Source organism: Microchirus variegatus, assembly GCF_963457635.1.
Source record: "Microchirus variegatus genome assembly, chromosome: 8".
In the NCBI taxonomy this organism is placed as follows: domain Eukaryota; kingdom Metazoa; phylum Chordata; class Actinopteri; order Pleuronectiformes; family Soleidae; genus Microchirus; species Microchirus variegatus.
This window is the reverse complement of record NC_139809.1, coordinates 1,425,103-1,443,368: the sequence shown is the minus strand read 5'-3', so window position 1 is coordinate 1,443,368 and position 18,266 is coordinate 1,425,103. Positions and strand designations below refer to the sequence as shown.

General features: G+C 40.0%; 1 protein-coding gene across 2 annotated transcripts in view; it reads left to right on the top strand.

Moving 5' to 3' along the window:
- Positions 1-8,341: 8,341 nt before the first annotated feature.
- Positions 8,342-18,266, top strand: part of plekha5 (pleckstrin homology domain containing, family A member 5) — a gene marked incomplete at its 5' end in the record, with an annotated part of 88,277 nt that continues 78,352 nt past the window's right edge. The window contains 3 exons of one of the 2 annotated variants that reach the window (XM_083893639.1): positions 8,342-8,468; positions 8,596-8,672; positions 12,648-12,705. In XM_083893639.1, coding sequence (XP_083749765.1) covers positions 8,377-8,468; positions 8,596-8,672; positions 12,648-12,705 — 227 coding nt within the window. The remainder of the gene's footprint in view (positions 8,469-8,595; positions 8,673-12,647; positions 12,706-18,266) is intronic. The other variant, XM_083893638.1, reaches the window with a different exon arrangement.

Genomic DNA, 18,266 nt, shown 5'->3' with positions numbered 1-18,266 from the left:
AGAGGAACAGATGTTCATACATAAAGATGTGCTGTGATGTCAAACACTAGGTCATACATGTCCTACACTTTAATAAAAGATCTCATTTAGACTTTAGGGTTTAAGCCAAATAAGATATTTGCAGTCTTTGTTCTTTACAGGACACCGTTTGACAAAGAAGTGCCTTTTTTTTATGGATTCAACACAAACAAAAAATGTCCTTGAGCACATAATGTGGACACAATATTCTAAAAGGCTTTCTTTTATACTGTTCTGGCTACGACCACTTCACTCTGAATGCTCTTATTTTCCTGTCATTTACGAAGAAAAATATGTTGACTCTGTATCTGCTTTCTTTGAATGAAACAGTGGATACTGTAGAGAGAGAGTGGGGCCGAGAATCAGAAATGTTTGGGACTTTATTGTCCATTTGGGAGTTTTATAAGTTTTGTCCTTAAGGAGTCTTCGCCATCTGCCATGAAGGATTATTCCCGAACACGGAGCCTTTCTCTCTGTCGCTCACATGACCCTTGATGCTCTGAGAAGATGCTCATGACCCGTTTTGTCACACTGCTCTGCTTTCCCATCAGACACAGGATGTGTGAGTCAATAGGGGAGGACTGCATACTGAGACATTTTGACGAATGCAAAGCCATTATCGAGGACATTATCGGCCAAATATGAAGATTTTTGTGTCCATATTAAATCCATGTACTGCAGTCGTATCCATATCTCAACTATGATTGTCGATCACCTCAGATTTGAGATGTCTGCAGTGGAATGTAGCTTTATTCCATTTCTATAGAGTCAGATAATCATGACTGTTCAGTCACACCAGCACTTGGCCTGAAGTAATTCCTCAGGAACTGATCTATAATCTGCTTCTTGAGCGTAAATACATCACAGAGCAAAGGCGTGCACTCAATAAGATGAAAGCAGGAGGGTCTGCACATCAGGATCTGTGATGTCAGCACATGCCATGAGCTTTAATGAGCACTGCATGTTGTCAGGTCGTCTGAGCTGTATATCAAAGTGCAACTCAAGACCCTGATCAATGTTAAGTAGTTCCTCGTTTTAATTAATAATCTCCATTACCTGATCACCACTGCAGGATGTAGTGAATAATAATACCATCTGTAATCAGTGGAAAATCTGCTAATGACACGAGTGAGTGATTTTTAACTCCTGAACACATATAATATATTCATTAGAGCACAAAGAGCGAAGAATAATGAGATGTTTGTTCATTTCATGGTTCTCGTCTTGTGAAGCTCAACGTTGCTTGTTTGTATGAACCCTGACTAACTCTGCTGAGAACCCTTAAACTGCAGAAAGGAACAGTAAACCTCAGACCGAAAGCCTCAATAAACTATCACACTGAACACAGGTGAGGCTCTGTTTTCACTTTGCATTGAAAAAATAAGACTCAGTAGGGTAAGAAATAATAATAACCCTGCTTTATTTATTTTTCTTTCACCACAACAGAGAGTCAATAGTCAGTACAGTTACAACAGAATCCTCTAATGACAAACACAGCACTCACTCAGCCAGTCTTAATGACACATATCAGTAGTGGAAATCTCATAAAAGTGGGAAAGGAAAACATTTGGGCTGCACCCGAAGACGCTGTGGATTCAGTGAGGTCATGACTGCGGTGAACAGAGACGCATTTGTGGACTGGCTTTTCAGGAGACCGTGAGTAACAGTGATTCAGAGAAGCATGTTTAATGATTCAGAAGTGAACTGTGAGAATTACACCATCTTTCAAGAAATACTTTCAAAGCTTACTGACCCATATTTATCTCATCTGTATTACTTATACTGCAAGCTTCTGCAACTTCAACTGAATTATACATTATACCGCTTTTCCAGACTTTCCTATAACCTTTTACTGCTGACTTGACTTGGACTTAATATCTGTACTGGTTTTGTGGGTTGTGGATGTCAGTTAAATGATATCGTGTGTCGCAATTGGAGAGGCGCATGACATCATGTGAACGTGATTGAGCAACGTGTGAGGAACGGGTTAAACATGCAGTTTCACAAGGAAGTTGCTTTGTTATGTATTAGAATATTTTTTTAAATATATCTATATGTGGCTTTATTTGAACACATAATACCTTATTTTCCCTCAGTGCTATTTAAGTGGCGATGTAACACCAGAGGTGGAAAGTAACGAAATACATTTACTCAAGTTACTGTATTGAATACTTTTTTTTGTGTATTTTGTATCTTTTAAGTACAATTTAAAACAGGATTTTGTACGTATTGACTCAAGTATTGTACTTAGTTAGTTTATAAATCCTATCGGTTACTGAGTAAAAATAACAATTCAGCACAATGAAGATCTACAGGGTAAAATATACACCAGAACCAGACGAATAATGATGTGATAATCACCAGCATTTGCGCGTGAACATAGAGGGCGTGCGACAAAAGTGATGTCATATCCTGTGTCACGCCGGATGATTGAGCTCCAAAATTTTGGGGATTTCTGACCCCTTGTCATATTTCTACTACCCTCACAGCCCACGCAAAGTAACTAAGTAACTTTTACTTAAAAAGTTAAAGTTAAGTTAAAAGTTACAGCAGCTCCGTACTCATTCTTTACTTTAGGTGAATTATGTGTATTTTTAGCGCTTTTTTATTGTTTATTTGTGTTCAGCAGTCGAGCCCGTACACGTCCGACCCTGGACGTAACTCTGGTGAGACTTCTGTTGTTGTTTTATTGTTTACAGTTGTTGTCCTGTTTGTCTTGTTTGCCTAGATTTGTCTTATTTTTACCTTAACCTAATACGCACCTAATTTACATTCACTCTTATCTTATTTCTTTAACCCTGTTCTCTCCCCACTGAGGGATAAATAAAGCTATATTATCTAATCTTATCTTATACTTTTACTTGAGTACAATAATACACCTCTGTGTAACACAATGTCCAAATTAACAATGATTTCAAAGCACAGTAATGAGGCTTAAAAATGGCTCAATCTGCGTGGGCTTTTGATGCCGGCGATGTTGTGCACAGATGCCGAGTGGCTCCGACATAAAGTTGAGAGTGTCTGTCTAACCTCGCACAGACGGACACAATGCTGCTGCTGAGCTGGCACCAGAACAAAGCTCTCCAACAGCTGCTTGATAATGTGCAACCATTAATTACTTTGTGATGCCTCAGGTCTGGCCTGTGTGGAGGAGCAGAGAACACTCACCTTACCCACGGGGTGGATCAACTCTTTTGTAAGAATGTGTTGAACAATGTGAACCAACCAAAATCTCTCTTACACCTTTAATTATTGAGACTGTGAACTAATATGTTCTCTTTTGTGTGGTTTTGAATGGTTGATTGCGTGCATTTTCTTTTTAACCCTGTCTGTGAGGAAGTAGCTTTGAATTCACAAGAAAAAAAGAGAATGTTCTAAGATTTCAGTTCCTTAAAAACTCAGCTGAGTCGACTGTATATAAGTATATAAATGTGAAGAGCGCCTCGTCTAATGTAAAGGTCAGGGGTTTTTTTTTGGATCCTATTTCCTGACAAAATGAATAATCAGCTAGAAATAATCTTTGTGTGTTCAAAAACAAACTTAAAGGCTTTGCATGTGTTTGTTCTCCAATTATCTCCATTCTCTTTGACTCAATCACACGCTGTGGAGAAAGGTTTTCTAAACTACGCCCTGAGTGTGTTCGTCCTCGTCCTCCTGGCTCTACCATTCGCAGAAAGACAAACACACTTTGTCTCATTTAGGCTCCCACTTTAAAGTTAATGCATTGGTTTTCTTAAGCGCCGGTGATGGGCTATAAAACAGTGCACCCACTGTGGGCTGCAGTTGACAAATGTTTGTTCCAGCGAAAAAGAAAAAGTTTCTGTGCTTTGTCTAGAAAAATATGCTTGGACTAAATCATAACTTTTACAAATATGTCAGCAAGGGTGAATTCCAAATCCTTGCTTAACCCTCAATCTCAAAAATGTGTGCTCCCTCTAGTGCAAGTGCTGTCCTGATTCTCAGAAAAATTAAGTTGAGGGGCGAGTTTAAGGGCTGTATCGCCCTCAATATTGCTCCCGGGACCACCCTTGGGAGCAAGTGCTACCCAGAATGCATTGCGTGTTTTCACATAAGAAAGATGGCGTCGAAAGCAGCGAAGCGAGTGCGATACAAATGAAGTATTTTCTTTGTTAATAGAGATATAAAAATGATGAAAACCATTGTATTATCTTAGTTTAGGCCCATATTATGGATTACTGACGTCATTGTTGCGTAACATTTATTTTTATTTTACGATCTTTTGTCAATAGCCGGCCGGTGCGGACTAGCGATCGTTTGCTATTGTTTACTTTTCAATAAGTCGTGGTGTGTGGTAACTGTCAGCTGAATATTTGTATGAGTATCATCTTATAACTAACTGATAGGTTATTACGGATGATGTAAATGTGTTCTTCTTCTTCTACTTTTTTGGAGTTGACAGACTGGACGCAGCTTTCGCGTTATTCTGCCCCCCTGCAGTCTGAAGACGTATCTGCATTTAAGGGGTGTCCCATTTCTAAGTGACAAAATAACCCTCAACACTTGGTTTTGAGGGCCAGTTAAGATTAAGGGTTGAGCTTGAGGGTTAAGATAGGAATTGGAATTAGCCCTAAATGTAAAACTTCAATTGTCATGTATTGGGTTAGGCCTTTACACTCTTAATCCTATCCTTCACAGGCCCATATTACCTGACACTACAGGTAGCATGGGCTTGGCCGAGTCATGTCTTAAAAGAAAACCTGAACTTTTAAAAAAACTTTTCCCATATTCATTTTGAAGGTTAGGATGCTGCTTGTATTTACTCATGCATTATGCATCAGAGCGTCTGCACGCCATCTCAAATCAATATGAGGTTAATCAAAAGGGCACATGAAGCCCAGCTTTGCTGAATTATTTTTTACCTTCTTTCTACTCACGGACAATTGTCTTTCCTACCTGAGGAAAACAAGCCACTCTTTTGTATGCCACATCGCCACAAAGCTGTGTTATGCCACCACAGGTAGAAGACAAAGACACTCAGTGTTTGACTGACTGTCTGACTAAGTGGAGCATCACTCCTTTTCTCCATCCTTACCCTCCTGAGTAAATGACCTAGCAGTTGGCAGATACGTCCACCCCCCCCCCTCACACACCCTCAGCAGCCTCTGTCCAGAGCACAGAGGAACAGAATGCCAACAAACAGGCCCGCTACAGTGGTGTTGGATGACGTGTCTTTGTCTTTCTGTGAAAGGCTTACTCTGCAGTTTCACAGCACAATGACAGAAGGTGCAAAACAAGAACCTAGAGGTTGAGTTGGAAGTGTGGGTGTACTAGAGGACCTTGCCTGGGAGTGTCTCCACTGAGGGCGGAATCATAACGTAAGCAGAGAGCAGCGTAACTTGGGGACCAGAAAAGCTCCAGGCCTGGCATGGACCATCTGGTTTCCATGACTTTAATGTTTGTTTTTTTGGAATTTATTGTGTCAAAGATCAGTTATACAAATCATAATTTCTGTTTTTTAGCATTCATCTTTATTGGATAACAGAATAGAAGAAACGAGAGAGAGGAGAGAGATGACTTGCAAATATGATTGATGTTATATAAACCGTATCTCAGATACCTGGTATCCATCACGGTGGACTTTATTCTCTGAAGTAATCTTTCTAAATGTAATCTCTTATCACAGACACTGTATCTGTGCATGGACGCAAAATGACAAATAATCTAAGATCGTTGCATGCACACCTCTTATTGTTTTTTAAAAATAATGTATACATTTTTTGGGGACAGGCAGCACCTTCTCAACTTCTCAATGAGGTAACAACTTTCATTTGCACTCTGTGCTGGTCATAGAATGATGTAAAGAGGACAATTATTGTTTGACTTCTTTATCAAAATAAGGAACAACCAAGTCTATGGTCATGAACTTTGGGTTATGACCGAAAGAACAAGATCCCGGATACAAGCGGCTGAAATGAGTTTTCTCCGCAGGGTGGCGGAGCGCTCCCTTAGTGATAGGGTGAGGAGCTCTGTCACCCGGGAGGAGCTCGGTGTAGAGCCGCTGCTCCTCCACATCGAGAGGAGCCAGCTGAGGTGGCTCGGGCATCTCGGATGCACCCTGGACGCCTCCCTCGGGAGGTGTTCCGGGCATGTCCCGCCGGGAGGAGACCCAGAGGAAGACACGGGACACGCTGGAGTGACTACGTCGCTCGGCTGTCCTGGGAACGCCTTGGGGTCCCCCCGGAGGAGCTGGAGGAAGTGTCCTGCGAGAGGGAGGTCTGGGCATCCCTTCTCAGACTGCTGCACCCGCGACCCGGCCCCGGATAAGCGGAAGAAAATGGATGAATGGATTTCCTCTTTAAGATGGTTTAAGAAGGGCTAAGACATACTTTTAAGTGATGTCTTTACCTGCTTATGGAACAATGGTAAGGCTTCCTCGTAGGGTCAACAACTGCTAACGATGGATTTCCAGCATGGTTGGATAATCTGATAATCTTCACCGGACAGGCCACGGCCTGGCTCTTGGACACTTAAAAAAAAAAAAGAGGAAGCATAGTTAATATTTTCATAACACCTGAGCTTTTTACACAATAATAACAGATTAAAGTGTCTGCTGTCTATGAAGAAGGTCTACAGGGGCCCAGGAGATCAATGCTGCCCCAGGGCCTCCCTGCTGGTTAATCCTTCCCTGCCCCCCATGCTAAGAGCTGTCTCCAGAACAATGAACAGCAATAGCAAAAGCAAACAATAACATATAGGTAAAATAATAATACATGGAGTATATTTCAAATAGAGAGACTAAAGGTTACATTTGCTGCTGTTTGTCTTTGTGTGATGCTGATGTGACCAGTTCTGTACAATTGATTTCATCTTGTCATTTCATCTTACTGTTCTCAGTTGCTTTGCTCACGCTGCAGCCTGGTTAACGGTGCTGTTTACCAGCAGTCGTCTTCCATAGCGTTGCATTGCTGCCTTCATATGGATTTAATGTATATACATATATTATGTGTATCTACTTCAAGGTTTTGATATGTTGTGCATTCAGAGATAATCTTTTGCATACCTTGTAACTGAAAGGATATTGTTCTTAGCTGCCCACTAAGCCGCTGCTTCAAAATGTGAGGCGCACATCATGGAAGACGGCCTTTGCCTAGGGTTATGTACAAAAAAGGCTTATTATGAGGCAAAGAAATCCAATTATACACACATACGAACATCATTTTGGACTATATAATAAAAAAAACCTTATACCCACTGATCCTTTAAAGAGCAATTGGACAGGTGTACTTAACAAAGTGGCCATTTATTGCATCCTTATATTTAAGTAAATGAAAAAGTGATGACTAGCTTCAATGTTATGACTGAGTGATGTAAGTGCAAGTTTAAAGGTGCCATATGTAAGAATGTGGCCAAAAACAGTTACTACATTCAAATTCAAAATACCGAGGTCTTTTAGGTTTCGTTTTCTGACGTAACTGGAAACCCGTGGTTGCTCAGCAGCTGAGACTCTACTGACTGCAATGATTGGTAGACCGGTAGGTGGCGCCACATGCCAAAACATGATTTCAAAATATAAACATGATTTGCAGTCTGCAAAATATTTTCTTTTAATTTTGTCTGTACTGTTGTTGTTGGTGAGTTCAGTTTGTTATATGAACATTATTCCTGAGTCTCTGTGACATATTAGGAGGATTTTATGGCCAGTTGATTTAGATTTATTACATAATGCACCTTTAAAGGTGAAGTAAGTAATTTATGGTGCCATCTAGAGGAGAGGCTGAAATTTACAACAAAGAACTGCTCCTCTGCTCACCCCCTCCCTTCCCTGAGCGCTACGGTGTCCTCAGCCGGTCAAATGTCGTCCTCGTCGTCTTTCTCGCGGCCGTAGCAGACGAAGCGGAGAGAGAGGAGGCGGGACTTCCTGCTACAAGTAAAGAGACGCTTGATTTGTTCTCTCGCGTTTGTCCTTACAGGCTCCTGTAGAAACATGGCGTCTCTCTGCTAACAGTGGCTATGCAACCGCGGTCCGCGGCCATGTTATTTTACATGACTTTTTGAAACACTACGAAAATGAAACAAAAACTATTATACAGCGACTAGACAATGCAGGAGCACATAATATGTATAAAAAAGTGGATTTTGGGTCATATAAACCCATAAATACTACATATTGTCCATATTATTTTAAAGTTTTCCTACAAATAAAAGTGACTTTAGACAGTAAGTCAGTGAGATGATCACCTGTCTGTCTCCCCTTTGTCTCTCTCTCTCTCTCTCCTCTACCATCCGCCGTTGCCAAGGTTACCGTGTACGCGCTGCTGAGAGAGAGAGAGAGACAGAGAGAGAGAGAGAGAGAGAGAGAGCGGAGCCGCGCAGCTGTCATACAGTAAACTGCCAGACATGGCGGCGGACCTACAGCCCGACTGGATTTCCTGTCTCCCGTCTTCGTGGAGTTACGGGGTGACTCGGGATGGACGACTCTTCTTCGTGAAGTAAGTGACCCTCCAAAAACAGCGCGAGTCACGTCTGTCTCCGTCACACGCGACACAGTCGCCGTGTAAATTAATTAATTCACTCTCTCGCGAACGAACGCGTTTCCTTCTTCTTCTCCCCCAACAGCGAAGAAGCCCAGAGCACAACCTGGCTGCATCCAGTGAGCGGAGAGGCGCTGATAACCGGACACAGGAAAACTCCAGGTGAGGGTGTCACGTAACGGCGGGTCAAGTTTCTCTGTCCGCTTCCATGTCTGTCGTGTGTTGTTGTTGTTGTTGTTGTTGCTGCCCACAGACAAACACGACACTACCCACGCTGTATGTGCATGTGTGTGTGTGTGTGGCTGTGACACCCATGCGCGTGTGTGTGTGTGTGTGAGTGGGCTCTCGGCGCTGTCGTGGCCACCTCTGTCGGTCTCCTGAGCCTCTTCATTCGGCCTCTTAACTCGCAGACTGACGCGTTGTTTGTCAAGACGACAGCACCAGCGTGTGAATTATAAGCAGCGTCAGCCAAGTATTTCTCTTTATTGTCGAGTAAAAATAACTCCTAAACTTAGTTGTATAGTTGCTATCTTCACAGTGACAGCAGCAGCAGACACTGTGAAGATAGTAAATTGAATTGAATTTGAATTGAATGACTTTATTCATATAAACACACATTTACAACAGCTCAATTAAGGCGACAAGAGGTGCAGAAATGTGCAAAGGGCATAATAATTAAGAAGAAAGACAACGTAAAGATAAGAGTAAAAATAGGGTAAAAAATAAAATACTATATGGTAAACAAATCACACTCTAAATATAAGTAAGACTCTAATAAAATAAAATACAATAAGGTTAAAATACGCTCTAATATAAGTAAAAAGAAGTAAAATGTAAGATAGAGTAAGAAATAGAATAACATAAAATACAATATGCTCTAATATAAGTAAAAAGAAGTAAAATGTATGATAAGAGTAAAAAATAGAATAAAAATAAAATACTATATGGTAAAAAAAGCAGCGTCAGCCAAGTATTTCTCTTTATTGTCGAGTAAAAATAACTCCTAAACTTAGTTGTGTAGTTGATATCTTCACAGTGACAGCAGCAGCAGACACTGTGAAGATAGTAAATTGAATTGAATTTGAATTGAATGACTTTATTCATATAAACACACATTTACAACAGCTCAATTAAGGCGACAAGAGGTGCAGAAATGTGCATAGGGGCATAATAATTAAGAAGAAAGACAACGTAAAGATAAGAGTAAAAATAGGGTAAAAAATAAAATACAATATGGTAAACAAATCACACTCTAAAAATAAGTAAGACTCTAATAAAATAAAATACAATAAGGTAAAAATACGCTCTAATATAAGTAAAAAGAAGTAAAATGTATGATAAGAGTAAAAAATAGAATAAAAATAAAATACTATATGGTAAACAAATCACACTCTAAATATAAGTAAGACTCTAATAAAATAAAATACAGTAAGGTAAAAAATACGCTCTAATATAAGTAAAAAGAAGTAAAATGTAAGATAGAGTAAGAAATAGAATAAAATAAAATACAATATGCTCTAATATAAGTAAAAAGAAGTAAAATGTATGATAAGAGTAAAAAATAGAATAAAAATAAAATACTATATGGTAAAAAAAGCAGTGTCAGCCAAGTATTTCTCTTTATTGTCGAGTAAAAATAACTCCTAAACTTAGTTTTTTAGTTGATATCTTCACAGTGACAGCAGCAGCAGACACTGTGAAGATAGTAAATTGAATTGAATTGAATTGAATGACTTTATTCCTGTGAAACACATTTACAACAGCTCAATTAAGGCGACAAGAGGTGCAGAAATGTGCAAAGGGGCATAATAAGTAATAAGAAAGACAACGTAAAGATAAGAGTAAAAATAGGGTAAAAAATAAAATACAATATGGTAAACAAATCACACTCTAAATATAAGTAAGACTCTAATAAAATAAAATACAATAAGGTAAAAATACGCTCTAATATAAGTAAAAAGAAGTAAAATGTAAGATAGAGTAAGAAATAGAATAAAATAAAATACAATATGCTCTAATATAAGTAAAAAGAAGTAAAATGTATGATAAGAGTAAAAAATAGAATAAAAATAAAATACTATATGGTAAAAAAAAGCAGCGTCAGCCAAGTATTTCTCTTTATTGTCGAGTAAAAATAACTCCTAAACTTAGTTGTGTAGTTGCTATCACAGTGTCTGCTGCTGCTGTCACTGTGAAGCTAGTAAAGGTTAGTTGTGTCTTCCTCCAGGGAAATGTTTACAGAAAGAAGGGACACAACAGTGCTCATTATCAATGCTTTGACCTCACACTTTAAAAGAAAAATGTACATTTGCTATTTGGACTGCACTATATATGTCATAAATCATCATAACATTAACACGTGCAGTGCTATAAAAGACAACAAATAGTGATTGATCCTTTTTTTTAAATTCGTTTGGCCAAAAAGTCACCATATGTGACCCACAGAGACCCGTTTTTGTGTTTCCACATGTGCACACAAGCCTGGGGTCCAGACTTTAAATGAGCGTCTGCTTCAGTCTAGTTCCACTCATTCATAATTATCGAATATTCCATTCAAGGAGCGGTACATTTCTCAGTAGGAGTATTTTTTGTGTTCTTTCAGCTCTGACTCGTACTCCTGCGGGTACATGGTGGACTTCCTCATATAATCTCAAGCAAGTTTCCATGGTTACCGTCTTCTGCGTTGTCCCTTTTGACCAAAAACAAGAGTGTGACTCCGAGTGGACTGGGAAGTGTTGTGTTACTGGGAGTGTGTGCGGTCAGCATGTATGGTTCACGTGGAAAATGCACAGCGGAAGTGGGCATATCATGAAATATATGTTATGTATATTTAGGGATCCCTATTCCTATCAGTCAGTATCAGAAATCGTGAAATGTCAGATAATGAATGATTATATTTTGCTCCTCAATGAAAGCAAAAGAAAACCTTTTAATTATGGGTTTAAGCTTCTTTATGGACAAAAAACGTTTTATTCTAAGGCTATGAAAACCTAGCAGTTTTTATTTAAAAAGCTTTATATAAACATACTTATGGGTAGTATATTCACTTTCTACCTTCAAACTCTTAAATCCCTTAAGTTGGGCAAGTATACGGTGAAATGATATATACATTACTATTAATATTAATGTTAATATTAGCTTTTTTTCTGTTTCAGTTTGTCTTGTGCTGTAGCAGCTTCCACATAAATGTTCTGCAGATTATTCACACTGCTGTGAGTAATCTCTGCATTTTAGCAAGACTGATATTATTAGAGTTATCATCCATCTTCTACCACTTTATCCTCCACATGAGGGTTGTGGGGGGGGGGGGGGGCTGTGCTAATCTCAGGTGACTCAGGGCGACAGGCGAGGAACATTCTGGACAGTTTACCAGTCCATCACAGGGCCACATCGAGACAAACCACCACCCACTCTCACACACACACACGCACCTATGGTCAATTTGGAGTGTCCAATTCACCTAATCCCCATATTGCATGTTTTTGGACTGTGGGCGGAAACTGGAGAACCTGGAGAAAACCCACACACACACATGGGGAGAACATGCAAACTCCATGCAGAAATGCCCTTGTTCTGACTGGGTCACAAACCCTTGTCTTTTAAATATGTCTCAAATGAATGTTGATATATTGTGCAAACACTTTATGTGATACGTTAGTCATAATGGCTTAAGAAGTGACTCGGGAGCAAAGGTCGAGCTTAAGTTATCGTTCACTGATTGCAATAGCGTTCAGTTTCTGCTGATAACTTTACCTACTTGTAATGTTATTTTTTTTATTTTTAACAGTTTTTCTGCGGAGTTCTAACTGTAATATGTATATTGATCAGTTGGATTTGGACTGCTCGTCAGACAGAACATTCAATTTGAAGACGTCACCCTGAGCCGTAGGAAAGCGTGATGAGTGCATTTGACTGTTTCCTGACATTTAATCGTCCAAACAATTTGCCCACTAATTAGAAAACAGCAGTCAGACAATTAGTCAGTAATTGAAATAATCATTTGTTGCCGCCCTGGAAGTGGAATCTGCAAATTGCTTAATTTGTCTGACGAGCAGTTCTAGTTCATTTAAAATCCACATCTGTTTGTTTCCGTTTGGTTTGTGTTAACAAGTTTTTCCACCTCTCGTTGTGTCACAGACTTACCCACCGGATGGGAAGAAGGATATACTTTTGAAGGAGCGCGGTGCTTTATCAAGTGAGTCAAACGCTCTGCGGACAACACACGGCACACACACACTCATCATAAACACAGAACCTGGAGCATTACGTCAACATGCCATAAACATTCCATTGCACTTTGACTTTACATGTCATCACAGTGTGTTGGCTATAAAGAGGGGATTATTTATATTCATTTTCATTAGCCTCAAATGCAAGAGGAGCTAATTGAAATGCCTGCTGAGAACATGGTGTGTATCACAGTTAAATATTGCACGGCTGTAAATTTAGAACCTTTACTCCCTATGTCTGTACTGTAGAGGCCTGTTCCAAAAGTTAATCATTACACGGGAACACTGTGCAAATACGACACAGACTTCTGAGCTGGTTTTATTCACTCAGACTCACCCATGCTTTAAGCCACCCTCCCTTTTCCCCCTGACAGTTTTCTTCAATGTTTGGGTTTACGTGGTTTAAAATCACACTTGTCATTTGCTAGGTGCTGGAAAAAATATTTCTTATGTACACGCCAGCATAAGGTATGACAGGAAATTGAAAAGACCTTCATTGTCTCCCGTTTCATTGATTTTGCTGGAACAGCACACGCCCAGTACGATCATTTGTCGCAGCTGTGTAGGCAGGAGAACATGTGATATATATCCCCCCCCCCATGTCCGCGTAAAGACTTTTGTTTGTTCCATTTGTGCTCTGCTCTTTTTGAAGACCAGGATCAGAACAAACCACATTAGTCCATGGCTCGTTTGCATTGACTTTGAACTACAGTGTATTTCACATTTTCGCCTCCCTCCTCCTCCTCCTCCTCCTCCTCCTCCTCCTCCTCCTCCTCCTCCTCCTCCTCCTCCTCGGCAGCCTGATACACGAGCAGCGACTCAACGGAGATCACACGCGCTGTCATTCTGTTAGCACTGATTCATAATCTGCCCTTAGAATGTTTTAAATCCAGAAAAAGCATATGGGATTAATGAAATAGGTTTCTCGCACAACATTTAGCAGATCAACACCTTGGTGAAAATACTAATATGCCACTTTAAAGTTATTGCAATAAACGGATACGATGACATTTTAAACTCACTGAATCCTCCCTCTACCTTTTTGACTTTCTTGATCAACTTGAGGAGCTTCATGTGGCAGGTTGCCAGACACTCTGAGTGAGAGGCAATTATTTTATGTTCCAGTATTTTATCGCGGCCCTTTTAGTGTATGGAAAAATGTGGATGGCATTCATTAGCTGATCTCTGGCGATGCTGGCTCACTTCACTGACGGCAAACTTCTCACTTGTTGTGTGTTTCTGCTAAATGTGCTGCTGCATTTCAACACATTTAAGACAGAATTTGTGTCTTCGGATGCCGTGGTTTAATTAACAGCTTTGCTTTTTAGTCCTGGCGACTCTGTCCTCTACAAATGAGAGATCACTGCACTGAGGTAAACCTAGTGTGCACATTTGGAAAGTGTAGACTGTACGGTTATTGTTATTATTGATCATTCATCTTCAATCTTTCTTTCTTTTTTTTTACCATGAATGAGAAACATATGATAATCCTAACATTTTGAATTTTAATAGCATCGTAATGACTATCTGACAAAAGGACAACCATGTATTACACAACTGCACAACAACAAGGACCTTTTTATTCACAATTTTGTCTTCAAACAAGCATTTCAGCTGAATGATAATAACCTGCAAAAACAATGTGTGGGTTAAGCATGTGAAAAAAAAGACTTGGCATATCTATTTAGTCCAAAACTAAAACTTTATTTTATCACTAATGTCATTGTTTTTGCAGAACAAACAAACAGGCTTATTGGGTTAACTTTTATTAAAAAGCTGATACAGGTTTTGTGGAAAACATGACGATAATAAGCTTAAATATGACCAGCACTGCTGAAGGCTGCCTTGTGTGGACTGTTTTAGTAACACACACATGTGACGTTCCCAGCCTTTTTTTTTTTTTTTTTCACAGGGACTACCAGGAGGTTTCACTTTATTATTTTACTCAGCAGGAGCGTTTGGAATTCCAGTTCCAACTTGTGGTTGTCATCACAACTGTGTGTGTCGTAAAGCTGGACTCAGGCGCTGATAAACAAGGCTCAAGATCAATTTGTCAGCTTTGCACCGATGTCTCGTATAGAAGCCCCTCTGCTTTGATTAACTGACCTCTATAAATCCATGTTTATTTTTTTGTTATAATTTCACTCTGACTCATTGTATTTACATAGAGGTTTGTTGACAGGTTTATGCGATAACTTTCTTGGACAGGATGTAAGTAATAAATGTCGAGGGTTTATGTGAGGCTGGCAGAATAAAACCTTCTGAAAACTGCCCAAAAAGCATTAGCCTGATGACAAATGGATTCAGTGTCTTGTGTTGTACAGTGAATTTAGGTTCATATTGTCGCATTTTCGAACGAGTATTAACAAAACAAACTTTCTGTTTGAGTCTTATTTTAAATGGGAAAGGATCTGGCCCGTTCACATGCTGGCTGTGTGTCTCACAGTGTGAGCATCAGCGAGCAGATTGTGCTGACGTAGTCTGTTCCATGATGGTATGCGTTGAGGAGGATACAGTGCAGGTTGTTGGTGTCGACGTGAGGCAGTGGCCATGTGATGAATTCTGCGGCAGTGTGAGCTTCGAGTGAGTGAATGAGCGGCGCTCAGTGTGTGGATGTTAATTGAATCAGTTGTGGCTAAATGCCAATGTGGCTTTTTTTTTATATTGGTGAACTGTATGTGACAACAGCACTTTCTCTCTAGGAAGTGCTAATCTGCAATCTGTTCATTTCATTCACATGCTACTTTCTGTTGCATTTAAAAAATTTTACATCCAATTTTGCCCAATTCTGTGATTTTTGTATTCGTGCACTGATGCTGCACCTAAAATACTGCACTAAAGCACAAACACTAAAGCACTGCAGCCCCAGAATCAAGTCAATGTCCATTGATATTTTCTTGAGTAAGTCCTACAACCACCCAGGGTACATTATCTGTTCAGGTTGTTTTAATTTGTAACATAAGCAGCATTTCGAAAGAGAGACTATGTCATCTGGCAGTTTTAGTCAGCTTTCCATTTTTCTCTCTCTCTCTCTCTAACACATAATCTTACGTTTTAACTTGGGTCTTATCCTGAACAGATGAGAAGGGACCAAACCTTTAGTTTGTCACTGTCTGTAAATGACACATTTTGTAACCCGTGAAACTGAAGACCTTTCAGAAATGAGTGCCAGAATGAATAGTATGAAGGAGGTGCAGAAGACTGATTGTATTAAAGCAATCATAGCCCTAATTATGAGTCAGATTCAGAAAGTGTTGTTGATGATTACTTTTCAGTTCCTTCTTTCTCTTCGCTGACTTTGTCTTCTTCTTCTTCTTCTGTGTGGGAAATGAACTGCTGCTGCCAGGACTAATAGGACACATGACACAATGAGATGAGCTGGCGTCCTGTTTTGAAGGCATTGCATGAGCAATAAAAACAATAAAGGACTCATTTTCTGACCCTTTATATGTTGCAGTGCTATTAGGGCTAAAGTTCTAGCTGGATTGTCATCCGGTTATTAATGTTTAATTTGATGAGGTTTTGTCTGTATCCTTTGAGAGTAACCTTTCCATTTCCAAGTGCTCATCAGAACAAAGTGCAGCATAAAATATAAATACTGTACTATATGCTCTGTAAACACCGCTTTCATTAGGCTCCTCACTTCTACTTCTGCATAATTCATCACCCTGAACACGGGAAACCGTGTCAAATGAAATTTGACCAATTATGAGAAAACCTCTGTAGTGTTTCGCTATGCAGTTAATTTCTTTGTGGTGAAGCCCCACACAGACGCTCACACAGTGTACATTTTAAAGTAGGAGCAGCGTGGTTGCTTTCCTGTGGGTCAATATTCAATTGTGGTAATTGTCACTCAAAGCTAAATAATTGAATCCTCTCTTTAAAGAGCTCTATGGTTAAATATTCTTTTTTGTTTTTATTGCCACAATAACTTATGGAATGAAAACCGTTCAAAGACTTTCCTATTGACAAAGATAACTGTATTGTGCATGTGCAGAGAAGAGTATTTAGTATTTTAGTAAGTAGTAAAGAAGTAAAGTAAGTATTAACTTATTATTATCATGTGGAAATACAACCAAAACACATTTATACAGCTGACATTAGCATTAACAGTAACATTAGCTTGAAGATATTTGTAATAGTTTAGATCAGGGGTGTCAAACTTATTTTAGTTATTGGTATTGTTAACATTTCACAAATTCATCATATGACACCCCTGGTTTAAGCCCAATTTATACTCCTGCGTAAAGTGCTCTGCGTAGGCTACGCAGAGTCCTCTGCGTCGACGCAGAACCTGTCGAAGAGTCTCTGCGTCGTCTCCGGCTGCACGGAATATTTTTTAAGTGTCCGTCACTCCGTCAAGGGACAACGGAGACGGCAAGAGCTACGATTGGTCCTCAGGACAGGCTGAGCTAAGCTGCTCTGTGCCGGCTCACAGTGAGCACCGAGCGTCCACAGAGGGCGGAGCTGAACACCGCCGACTTTGTCGCTGCCGAACTATAAATACGTCATATCTTAACACACACAGCACATGTTTAGACTCTAAATGGCCAATTTCTCGCCTCAAATTATCTTAAAACTGCGTTCCGGGACACAGAAAAGTGAGAAACGGCCGCTGTTTCAACAACAACAGTCTTTCTCCCTCGGACGGCATTGCTCACTGTAGCCAAAAGCACAACAACCTTGCGCAGCGACCCCTACTGATCGCGGCGGGAAATTGCAGCGCCTATCCGTCACCACGACGCAGAAGTATAAAGGCTCGAGTGGTCTACGTGGTGACGCAGACGGATAACGCATCACGCAGTCGGAGAAGTATAATGTGGCCTTTAGACAGTAGCCACTTGCACATTGCCATTTGATCCATTGCCAAAAAGATTGATTATGGCCACTTGAAAAAAAACAAAACATTTTGGCAAATTGCACTAAAGTCATGTATGTCATGCTGCACCTTCTTCAGTTCACCTGTGGCACACCTGCTCTCAGTCCCTTCATCAAGCACCTACTCATTTATTGGTTCTCCAGTCACTCGTCTGTTGCCAGATTGTTACAGACCTCTGTGTGGTAAACGTCACGACTCTATTGGAGATCCTCTAGTGTCTAGTTACTGCTTGATGCTCTGCTTGCTTCTGCTCGTGTTAACCCCGCTGTTCAGAACTCCGTCCCGCGTGCACGCTGCCACTGACGCTTACCTTCTCTGCCGTCTGGATCGGATCTCACTTTCAGTTCCTGCGTTAATTCATCTCATCTCTTAAAGGGGAAATGTGTAGTATTTATATTTATTTATATAACCCAAAATCCACTTTTTTATACATATTATGTGCTCCTGCATTGTCTAGTCGCTGTATAATAGTTTTTGTTTCATTTTCGTAGTGTTTCAAAAAGTCATGTAAAATAACATGGTCGTGGTTGCATAGCCACTGTTAGCAGCGAGACGCCATGTTTCTACCGGAGCCTGTAAGGACAAACGCGAGAGAACAAATCAAGCGTCTCTTTACTTGTATCTGAAGTCCCGCCTCCACTCTCTCCG